This window comes from Raphanus sativus, unplaced genomic scaffold, assembly GCF_000801105.2.
Source record: "Raphanus sativus cultivar WK10039 unplaced genomic scaffold, ASM80110v3 Scaffold2923, whole genome shotgun sequence".
Taxonomy (NCBI): Eukaryota; Viridiplantae; Streptophyta; class Magnoliopsida; order Brassicales; family Brassicaceae; genus Raphanus; species Raphanus sativus.
The window spans coordinates 1-11990 of record NW_026618230.1 but is presented as its reverse complement, the minus strand read 5'-3'; the positions used below and the strand labels follow the sequence as shown (position 1 = coordinate 11990).

General features: G+C 42.2%; 1 protein-coding gene across 1 annotated transcript; it reads left to right on the top strand.

The window, feature by feature from the left end:
• The first annotated feature begins 240 nt into the window (after nt 1–240).
• Nucleotides 241–11732, top strand: LOC130506135 (uncharacterized). Its single transcript, XM_057000770.1, has 3 exons — nt 241–487; nt 632–2745; nt 11461–11732. Exons 1-3 carry the CDS (start codon nt 241–243, stop codon nt 11674–11676), a joined length of 2577 nt encoding a protein of 858 aa, XP_056856750.1. The 3' UTR covers nt 11677–11732.
• The last annotated feature ends 258 nt before the right edge of the window (nt 11733–11990 follow it).

The following is an 11990-nucleotide window of genomic DNA, read 5'->3' as shown; positions in this document are numbered from 1 at the left end:
GTGTTTGAAGAAATCGTGATCATAAATCTGTTGTTTGTTCTGCAAGTTTTCATCATTTTTCTTTGTTTGATTTCGTTTCTATTGAACTACTTATTTGTTTAAGTGTTTGATTGAATCAGGTACCATGGGGAACGAGACTGATGAAGAAGCGGACTTGATGAGAAGAAACAAAATGCTGATGGAAGCCATGACTGCTCAGTTGAACAAAACCATGTTGGAAAACATGTCATAAAAGACAACATGGAAGAACTTAGAAGGGAGATTAGACAAGCTACTGGTCAAGGACACAGCCGTGAAGCTGAAAGAGAAGAGCAATCTCCACAACGCCAACGAGAGCATGATGGTTCGCAAGAAATTGATAACTACTATGAGCGTAGAAGATCCTCTTCTAGAGACAGTCGTAGGAGACCTAGGAGAGATCACGTGGGAAGAATGTATCATAGAGATGAGTATACTGGTCTTAAGATCAAGATCCCTCCTTTCCATGGTAAGATTGATCCTGATGCTTACTTGGAGTGGGAGAAGAAGATTGAGATTGTCTTCAATTGTCAACACTACACAAACGCTCAAAGGATCCAAATTGCCACTACTGAGTTTTATGACTATGCTTTGAGTTGGTGGGATCAGCTAGTGACTGCTAGACGTGTCAATCAAGAGTATCCTGTTAGCTCTTGGCAAGAGATGAAGTCTTTGATGCGCAAGAGGTTTGTACCTAGCCACTACCATCGTGATTTGCACCAGAGGCTACGAAAACTGATTCAAGGCTCCAAAACCGTGGAGGAATACTATCAAGAGATGGAGTTGTTGATGCAAAGAGCGAGTGTCTCAGAAGATAGAGAAGCTACCATGTCAAGGTTTCTTGGAGGACTCAACCATGAGATACAAGATAGAGTGGAGATGCAGCATTACGTTGAGCTAGAGGAGATGCTACACAAAGCTATCTTGGTGGAACAACAACTCAAAAGAAAGAGCTACTCTCGTTCTAGCTATGGTACTAGCAAGTTTCAGCATTCAAGGGAAGAGAAGCCTAGTTACCAGAAGGAGAGCAAGCCGTATCAGAAGGATGACACTAAGCCTAGCAGCATCTTTGACAAAGATAAAGGAAAAGCAGTAGCTACGGGTTTGAAGTCTCGGGATGTTAAGTGCTTTAAGTGTCAAGGGCGTGGACACTATGCCAACGAGTGTACTAACAAGAAAACCATGATTCTTCTAGACACTGGAGAGTATTTGTCTCAGGATGAGAAGATCCACACTGAACGTGAGCAATCTGAGGCAGAATCTGAAGAAGAACCGGTCAGAGGAAGGTTACTAGTAACAAGAAGACTTCTGAATCTTCAAACCAAGGCAGAAGAAACTGAGCAGCGTGAGAATTTGTTCTACACTAGATGTCTGGTTCAAGGAAAGGTCTGTAGTCTCATCATTGATGGAGGAAGTTGTGTCAACGTGGCCAGTGAGACAATGGTGGCAAAGTTGGGTTTAAGAGTTCAGAAACATCCAAAGCCATACCGGTTGCAGTGGCTTAATGAAGAAGGAGAGATGAGAGTCTCAACTCAGGTTCTGATTCCCATAGCCATTGGTAGATACGAAGACGAGGTTTTATGTGATATACTACCTATGGAAGCAAGCCACATTCTTCTTGGACGACCTTGGCAATCAGACAGGCGTGTGATGCATGATGGTTATACTAACAAGCACACCTTTGAGCATAATGGCAAGAAAACCGTGCTGGTGCCTCTAACTCCCAAAGAGGTTCATGAAGATCAACTTCAACTTCAGAAAAAGAAAAAGATTGATCTCAAGCCTGATCAAAGCAAGCAATACAGTCTCTATGCCAAAACAGGGGAGATCAAAAGAATTCTCTACTCTCAAAATTCTTTTGTTTTACTCAGGTTTAAAGAGAACCTACTAACTGTTGCTAATAAAACACCGGAATATCCGAGTGAACTATCTTCTCTTTTGCAGGAATATAAAGATATCTTTCCAGAAGACAATCCAATTGGGTTACCTCCAATTCGTGGGATTGAACATCAGATAGATTTTGTTCCTGGAGCTACACTCCCAAACCGGCCATCTTACAGGACCAACCCTGTTGAAACTAAAGAGTTACAAAAGCAAGTGGAGGAGCTTATGGAAAAGGGACATATCAGAGAAAGCATGAGTCCTTGTGCTGTTCCAGTGCTTCTTGTGCCAAAGAAAGATGGTAACTGGAGAATGTGTGTTGACTGCAGAGCCATCAACAATATCACTGTAAAGTATCGCCATCCTATTCCTAGATTAGATGACATGCTAGATGAATTGCATGGGTCTTGCTTCTTTTCTAAGATAGATCTTAAGAGTGGTTATCACCAGATTAGGATGAAGGAAGGTGATGAGTGGAAAACTGCATTTAAAACTAAACATGGATTGTATGAATGGTTAGTGATGCCATTTGGTTTGACGAATGCACCTAGTACTTTCATGCGCTTAATGAATCATGTTCTAAGATCATTCATAGGCATCTTTGTTGTTGTTTACTTTGATGACATCTTAGTTTACAGCAAAAGCTATCATGATCATATAGAACATCTTAGGGCTGTCTTTGATGTGCTTAGAAAAGAATCTCTTTACGCCAATCTTAAGAAGTGTACATTTGGAACAGATAACTTGGTCTTTTTAGGCTTTGTTGTGAGTGCAGATGGTGTTAAAGTGGATCAAGAAAAGATCAAAGCAATCCAAGAATGGCCAAGTCCAACCACCGTGAGTGAAGTAAGAAGTTTCCATGGGCTTGCTGGTTTCTACAGGCGATTTGTCAAAGATTTTAGCACTATAGCAGCTCCCTTAACTGAAGTGATCAAAAAGGATGTTGGATTCAAATGGGGAGAAGCACAAGAAACCGCCTTTCAATGCCTTAAGGAGAAGCTCACTCATTCTCCTCTCCTTACTCTTCCTGACTTTAATAAAACGTTTGAGATTGAATGTGATGCTTCCGGTATAGGTATTGGTGCTGTCTTAATGCAGGATAAGAGACCAATAGCTTACTTCAGTGAGAAGCTTGGAGGAGCTACACTCAACTTTGCAACATATGACAAGGAACTCTATTCGCTTGTGAGAGCTTTGCAAACTTGGCAACACTACCTCTGGCCTAAGGAGTTTGTGATACACACGGATCATGAGTCTCTTAAGTACTTAAAGGGGCAAAACAAGCTCAGCAAGAGACATGCTGATGAGGACATTGAACCTGACCTTACTGAACCAGACATTCAGGATATGATCAGCAACATTACCAAACCAGATGATGAACAAGAAGTGTCCATACCAACCGTCTTTAAGGGAGCAATCACTAGACAAAGAGCTAAGATACTTCAACATAAGTTTAATGAGAGCATGATACTTGCTTCTGATCTTGGACAGGTTAAACAAGCTGAGGAGGTTACCAAAGAAGTTATCAAAGGAGATGCTGAGAAGGTGGAGGAGCCAAAGGAGAGTTCTCAAGCCTCAAGAGAGGATCTTTGGCCATTCATACCAGATCAAAGTCACAACCAGTTGATGATCATCACCATTGAAGCTCCAAATGCTTAAACAAGACTCTTGGACAGAGTTAGCTACTAGGCAAGCTACTTGTGTGTGCTCTTTTCCTTGTTCTTGGTTTTGTCCCACGAGGTTTTCCGGAGGAAGGTTTTTAACGAGGCCACAGCTAGCTTACATATCACCTAAGTGCACTCTCGGTCCAAGACTAAGAAGAAGCCATTTCTTCTTTGTTTCCTTATTTGAACCATAGCTTATTTTTAGTATGTTATTTTCGTAAAGGAGCTTGTTCCTTTACATATGTGTTGCGCAAACTCTTTTCATTCAGACTTGATTTTTATAAAACTTTTCTTTCAAAGAAAACCTAGTTCTCTCTCAAAAGAACTTGCCGCCTCCATTGCCTTGTGAGACCAGCACCTCCACGGCTTGAAGGTTCCCTTGTGTTGTATCACGAGCTCTCCATCTCTCGTGTGGTGCACTTCATTCCCCTGGTTCCATCTCTCACGGTTTCTCTTGGTTGATTAGATCAAACAAAAGAACCACCTCTTGATCTAGATCGGCTCCATCTCTCTTGCTTGGATCATACAGCCTTTGTCAGCCTAGGCTTGTATCATTTCTGGTATCAGAGCTGAAGTTCCTTCAGCATCAGGTTGTATCTATCCTCTCTATTTGTTTAAATCATTTTAGTTTCATCTTGTTGCATTCATCAATCAAAAAAAAAAAAAAAGAAGAGAGCAAATCGTTTGTTCCCCTTTTCATATAGTTTAACTTGCATTCTCATATTTTTGAAAACCATAGAAAGTTTGTTCTTCATTGCTGTCGAGTTTTGTGATCCTAGATCTTTATTTTCATTCAAATTTCATTAAAAAAGTGTTAGTATTAAGTGCATATCCGAGTTTCCTTTTCTGTTTTGATTTTCATTTAAAACTTTGCTTGCAAACCAATTCTTTTCCTTTTCCTTTTTTTTTTTTGATTTCGAATTTTATAAACAAAAAAAAAAGAGAGATTTCTCATATTTCCTTTTACTTCCATTGTCTCTTACTTAGCTCTTTTCTTTGATCAGAACTAAAGTCTTAGTTTCCACCTTGCAGGTACAATGGGGGAGGCATCTGAGATGGCTACTATGATGCAAGCCTTCAATGCAATAAGGGAAGAGATGAAGGAGATGCGCCAAGACCTTGGAGATAGGCTAACCAGAGTTGAGCAGAGACCCACGGCTCAAGCTACTCAAACTGCTGAGAGGTTTCCAAACCGAAACCAGCAGTACCAAGCTCCAAACAACAGGCGTACTGGAGTACACTTCAATGATGATCCAGAGACTAGTACTCGGAATCAGCAGAATGAAGAAGATACTGGACAACAACATGGTCCTTATCCGAGAGCAAGAGTTCAACAAGATGACTATGGAGAAGAGGCAGAGGAGGAAGAGGATTACTTACCTCCACGTAGAGCTCCACGGAGACCCATCCGCAACCAAGGCTATGAGGAAGATGACTATGCACCTCCACAGAGAGGACATCGCCAACAACACCACAACCAAGGACCGGATCTTTTAAAGATGACACCACCAAAGTATGCTGGAAAGGTTGATCCTGAAGCTTACCTTGATTGGGAAAAGAGGATGGATCACATCTTCTCTTACTACAACCATCCTGGTCCCAAGAGAGTTGCTTTGGCAGTAGCTCAGCTCACGGACAATGCCTTATCCTGGTGGGATAGGTTGTGCTCTGATCGTAGGAGAGGGCACTTGAGGCAACTAGACGCCTGGTTAGACATGAAAGATGCTATGAGGCTAAGGTTTGTGCCACAACATTATCACCGAGACTTGCACAAGAAGTTCAGAACACTTAAGCAAGGAAGCAAGTCAGTTGAGGAGTATTATGAGGAGTTTGAGAATTTAAGAAACCGCCTTGATCTCAATGAGGATGAGGAGACGATCATGGCTCAGTTCATAGATGGGTTGCAAGATAGAGTGAGTGGCAAGGTTGAGAGACAAGCTTATGGAGATCTCAAAGACCTATTCCACATAGCCGTGCAAGCTGAGCAACACATCAAGAAGAAGGGCACCAAGGGTAGATCCCAATCAACCTGGAACTCCAACAACAACAGCAACTACAACAAACCAGTAGACAAGGGCAAAGGGGTTGAGGGAGACACTCGCTCAAAGTCTCAAGCTACTGATAACAACAAAGACACCAGGGCAGAGCCATCTAAGACTACCACTACTCAACGTGCTAGAGATATCACTTGTTTCAAGTGTAGGGGCCGAGGACATATGGCTAGAGAGTGTCTGAACCAGAGAGTGATGATGCTCACTGAAGATGGGTATGAATCACATGATGAGGATGCACCTGAGTTACAAGCCGACTATGGAGAGATGCAATATCCAGACGTGGGAGAGAGCTTGATGATCAGGCGTGTGCTTAGTGTCATGTTGGAACCAGCTGAGACCATCCAAAGAGAAAATATCTTCCATAGTAGGTGTACTATTAAAGGCAAGGTATGTAACCTCATCATTGATGGTGGGTCTTGTACTAATGCCGCGAGTGCTTACATGGTTGATAAGCTTGGCTTAGTCAAGGTCCCTCATCCGCATCCATATAGGTTGAGATGGTTAGATGATAAGGTTGAGCTTAAGATTAAAGAGCAAGTTACTATTCCTTTTAGTATTGGTAAATATCAGGATGAGGTAGTTTGTGATGTGGTCCCTATGCAAGCTGGTCATGTTTTGTTAGGAAGACCTTGGCAATGGGATAGAGAAACTAGACATGATGGTAGAACTAACATGTATACATTCATGCATAATAAGCATAAGATAAGTCTAGCTCCTCTCACTCCTGCTCAAGTTCATGAATTGCTTTGCAAATGGTTAAGGAAAAGGAAAAAGTTAAATCAAATTTCCTGATCCAGCCTAGCCATATAAGAAAGGCAGCTGCTACCAAACACACAATGCTACTAATGATCTTTAAGGAGCTTTTGAGTGCAGGTTCAGGTGAAGTGGAGTATCCACCAGAGATTACAAAGCTCCTAGACCAGTTCAAGAACTTGTTTCCAGAGGAGATTCCACACGGCTTACCACAACTAAGGGGCATTGAGCATCAGATAGATTTCATACCAGGAGCTGCTTTGCCAAACAAACCAGCTTATAGAGTAAACCCCGAGGAGGCCAAGGAGTTGGAAAGACAAGTTCAGGACCTGATGGACAAGGGATACGTGAGGGAGAGCCTAAGTCCTTGTGCGGTTCCAGTCTTACTAGTACCAAAGAAGGATGGGACTTGGAGGATGTGTGTAGACTGCCGTGCAATCAACAACATCACCATCAAGTATAGACACCCCATTCCCCGGCTTGATGACATGCTAGATGAGCTAAGTGGAGCCACCATCTTCTCCAAGATAGATCTCAAGAGTGGGTACCATCAGGTAAGGATGAAAGAAGGTGATGAGTGGAAGACAGCTTTTAAAACAAAGCAAGGTCTCTATGAGTGGCTGGTGATGCCCTTTGGACTCACCAATGCTCCTAGTACTTTCATGAGACTCATGAACCACATCCTTAGACCCTACATCAGTAAGTTTGTTGTGGTATATTTTGATGATATTTTAATTTATAGTACAAACTTACTTGATCATGTTTCACATCTTGAGCAAGTACTAGAAACACTTCGTAAAGAAGGACTCTATGCAAACCTCAAGAAGTGCACATTCTGCACTGATAAACTTGTCTTCCTAGGTTTTGTTGTGAGTTCGCAGGGATTACAGGTTGATGAAGAGAAGGTTAGAGCAATCCAAGAATGGCCAGTACCCACAAGCATCAGTCAAGTCAGAAGTTTTCATGGGCTAGCTAGTTTCTACAGGCGGTTTGTTCAGGATTTCAGTAGCATAGCAGCACCTCTCACTGCCATTGTTAAGAAGAGTGTTGGGTTCATGTGGGAGAAAGCTCAAGAAGAGGCTTTTCAGGCTCTGAAATACCGGCTAACTCATGCACCAGTTCTAGCTCTACCAGACTTTAATAAGACATTTGAAGTGGAGTGTGATGCCTCAGGGATTGGAATTGGAGCAGTATTACTTCAAGGACGCAAACCAGTGGCCTATTTCAGTGAGAAACTCAGTGGAGCTGCTCTTAACTACCCTACATATGACAAGGAGTTATATGCCTTGGTGAGAGCTTTGGAGACATGGCAGCATTATCTCCTCTCCAAGGAATTTGTGGTGCACACTGATCATGAGACCCTTAAGCATCTAAGAGGGCAAACCAATCTCAAGAGAAGACATGCTCGTTGGCTGGAGTTTATAGAAACCTTTCCATACATCATCAAGTACAAGAAGGGTAAAGAGAACATTGTAGCTGATGCACTCTCCAGGAGACATGCTTTGATCGTCACAATGGAAGCTAAGGTGCTAGGATTTGAGTTCATCAAGGAGTTATATGGAGAGGATCCGGATCTTTCTGACACTTACACCAGCTGCGCTAAAGGGCCTCACGGGAAGTTCTATTTGCATGAGGGATTCTTGTTTAAAAGCAAGAGACTATGTATTCCTCAGTGTTCTTTGCGAGACCTGATCACTAGAGAGGCTCACGGAGGAGGTCTCATGGGACATTTTGGAGTAGACAAGACACTTGCTGTGGTCAGAGAGCATTTCTATTGGCCGCACCTAAAGAAGACAGTAGAAGCTCATTGTGCAAGATGCGTGGTATGCAAGAAAGCCAAGTCCAGAGTACAACCCCATGGTCTTTACATGCCACTGCCCATTCCCACAGCTCCTTGGGTGGACATATCTATGGACTTTGTACTAGGGCTACCCATGATTCAACACAAAGACTCAATCTTTGTTGTGGTGGACAGGTTCTCCAAGATGGCACACTTCATACCTTGTGCCAAGGTGAATGATGCATCCAAGACCGCTGATCTATTCTTCAAAGAAGTGGTTCGCTTACATGGGGTTCCAAGAACCATTGTTCAGATAGAGACACCAAGTTCCTCAGTCACTTCTGGAAGACACTATGGAAGAAGCTTGGAACAAAGCTACTCTACTCAACTACTTGTCATCCACAAACTGATGGGCAGACAGAAGTTGTTAATAGGACTCTATCCACTCTACTTAGAGCCACCATTGGGAAGAACATGAAGAATTGGGTTGATTGTATTCCATTCATAGAGTTTTCCTACAACCGAGCTCAACATTCAGCTACAAAGATGTCCCCATTTGAGGTTGCTTACGGATTCAACCCAAAGACACCTCTCGATCTCACTACTCTACCTCCAGCTGAAGTCATTAGTCTCACTGGTGAAGCTAAGGCTGCTTATGTCAAGGAGTTACACCTCAAAGCCCAGGAGAACCTAGAGAAGCGAACTGAGCAGTATGCTAGACAAGCTAACAAGGGTCGCAAAGAGGTTATATTTGAACCAGGAGAGTGGGTTTGGTTACACATGAGGCAAGAGAGGTTCCCCAACCAGAGGAGTTCCAAGTTGAAGCCAAGAGGCACTGGGCCCTTTCAAGTACTTGAGAGGATCAACAACAATGCCTACCGTCTTGACCTGCCAGGTGAGCTCAATGTATCATCCACTTTCAATGTTACTGATTTGTCTCCTTGTTTTGCAGATGAACCAGTTTTGAGGTCAAAACCTTTTGAAGAGGGAGGGAATGATGAGTACATTGAACCTGACCTTACTGAACCAGACATTCAGGATATGATCAGCAACATTACCAAACCAGATGATGAACAAGAAGTGTCCATACCAACCGTCTTTAAGGGAGCAATCACTAGACAAAGAGCTAAGATACTTCAACATAAGTTTAATGAGAGCATGATACTTGCTTCTGATCTTGGACAGGTTAAACAAGCTGAGGAGGTTACCAAAGAAGTTATCAAAGGAGATGCTGAGAAGGTGGAGGAGCCAAAGGAGAGTTCTCAAGCCTCAAGAGAGGATCTTTGGCCATTCATACCAGATCAAAGTCACAACCAGTTGATGATCATCACCATTGAAGCTCCAAATGCTTAAACAAGACTCTTGGACAGAGTTAGCTACTAGGCAAGCTACTTGTGTGTGCTCTTTTCCTTGTTCTTGGTTTTGTCCCACGAGGTTTTCCGGAGGAAGGTTTTTAACGAGGCCACAGCTAGCTTACATATCACCTAAGTGCACTCTCGGTCCAAGACTAAGAAGAAGCCATTTCTTCTTTGTTTCCTTATTTGAACCATAGCTTATTTTTAGTATGTTATTTTCGTAAAGGAGCTTGTTCCTTTATATATGTGTTGCGCAAACTCTTTTCATTCAGACTTGATTTTTATAAAACTTTTCTTTCAAAGAAAACCTAGTTCTCTCTCAAAAGAACTTGCCGCCTCCATTGCCTTGTGAGACCAGCACCTCCACGGCTTGAAGGTTCCCTTGTGTTGTATCACGAGCTCTCCATCTCTCGTGTGGTGCACTTCATTCCCCTGGTTCCATCTCTCACGGTTTCTCTTGGTTGATTAGATCAAACAAAAGAACCACCTCTTGATCTAGATCGGCTCCATCTCTCTTGCTTGGATCATACAGCCTTTGTCAGCCTAGGCTTGTATCACATGCCAGATGGGTTGAGTTCATAGAAACCTTTCCATATGTGATCAAATACAAACAAGGTAAGGACAATATAGTGGCTGATGCACTATCTCGAAGGTATGTCCTCTTGAACACTCTTGATGCTAAGTTGTTAGGATTTGAACAACTTAAAGGAATGTATGAAACCGATCCTGATTTTAAAGATGCATATAAATCTTGTGAAAAGTTTGCTTCTGGTCATTACTTTAGACAAGATGGGTTTCTCTTCTATGATAATCGTTTGTGTATTCCTAATTGTTCTTTGAGAGATTTATTTGTTAGGGAATCACATGGAGGAAGTCTTATGGGGCATTTTGGTATTGCCAAGACTCTTAAAGTTTTGCAGGATCATTTCTTTTGGCCTCGCATGAAGAGAGATGTGGAGAGAATCTGTGAGAGATGCGCAACTTGTAAGCAAGCTAAGTCCAAAGTTCAAGCTCACGGTTTGTATACTCCCTTACCCATTCCTTATCATCCTTGGAATGACATCTCTATGGATTTTATTGTTGGATTGCCTAGGACTAGAACCGGAAAGGATTCAATCTTTGTAGTTGTTGATAGGTTCTCCAAAATGGCTCACTTCATTGCTTGCCACAAAACTGATGATGCATTGCATGTTTCTAATTTGTTCTTTAAAGAGATTGTGCGCTTACATGGCATGCCTAGAACTATAGTATCTGATAGAGACACTAAGTTTCTTAGTTACTTTTGGAAGACACTTTGGTCTAAGTTAGGCACTAAGCTATTGTTCTCTACTACTTGTCACCCACAAACTGATGGACAAACTAAAGTAGTGAATAGAACTCTAGGAACACTCTTGCGTGCATTCATTAAAAAGAATTTGAAATCATGGGAAGATTATTTACCTCATTGTGAGTTTGCATATAATCATGCTGTGCATTCTGCTTCTAAGTTTTCACCATTTGAGATTGTTTATGGGTTCAATCCCACCTCTCCTTTAGATCTAATACCTTTACCTGAGTGTGAAAGAGTTAGTCTTGATGGAAAGAAGAAGGCAGAGATGGTGCAACAACTCCATGAGCAAGCAAGGCGTAATATTGAAGAAAAGACTAAGCAGTATGTCAAGCATGCAAACAAAGGCAAACGTGAGATGGTCTTTAAAGAAGGTGACCAAGTTTGGGTTCACCGAAGGAAAGAAAGGTTCCCTGATGAGAGGAAGTCTAAGCTCATGCCGCGAATAGATGGACCTTTTGAAGTCATAAGGAAGATCAACAACAATGCTTACAAGCTGGATCTCCAAGGTAAGTACAACGTGAGTAATAGTTTCAATGTTACTGACTTGATCCCTTTTATTGCAGATGAACCAGATTTGAGGACAAATCCTTTTCAAGAGGGAGGGGATGATGTGATCATGGACCAGATAGATGATGGAGAAGATGGGACTAAGGATCAACCAGCTCAAGAGGATGCCTTAGAAGTTTCAGAAGGACCAATGACTCGTGCTAGAGTTAAGAAGCTCAAAGAAGCCATTGGAGGTTTACTTAGGAAGTCTCTGAATCAAGATGAATGTCTTGGAGGAAGCTTGATACTTCAAGACACCCTTATCACCATCCAAGCTATCTCACCATCAAGCTGAGTATCATCTAGGCTAGCAAGAGAAGTGTGCTCTTTTCCTGTCTTAGTTTTTGTCCCACTGGGTTTTGCTAAGATAGGTTTTTAACGAGGCCTTGTCTGTTGGAATGAAGAAGGAAGAAGCAGTAGCTGAGTGTGATCAAGGTGTACTTGTGCAAAGTTGGTGCAAAAGAAATGATGCCCAAAGAATGCACAAGGAAGATCATGGAAGTACAAAGTCCGGGTCAACCTTAAATCACTAAAGGAAGAATGTGCAAAGTTAGGATCAAGATCAAGAATGTGCAAAGATAGGGTTCTGATAATGTTGGTGCAAAGATA

Excerpts from the sequence above, each read along its gene's own strand:
- LOC130506135 (XM_057000770.1), top strand. The coding sequence starts at position 241 with ATGGAAGAACTTAGAAGGGAGATTAGACAAGCTACTGGTCAAGGACAC. Across the intron at positions 488-631 it reads CAAGATCCCTCCTTTCCATG|TGACTGCTAGACGTGTCAAT; the intron begins GTAAGATTGATC and ends GGGATCAGCTAG. Across the intron at positions 2,746-11,460 it reads GTCCAACCACCGTGAGTGAA|ATAGATGATGGAGAAGATGG; the intron begins GTAAGAAGTTTC and ends ATCATGGACCAG.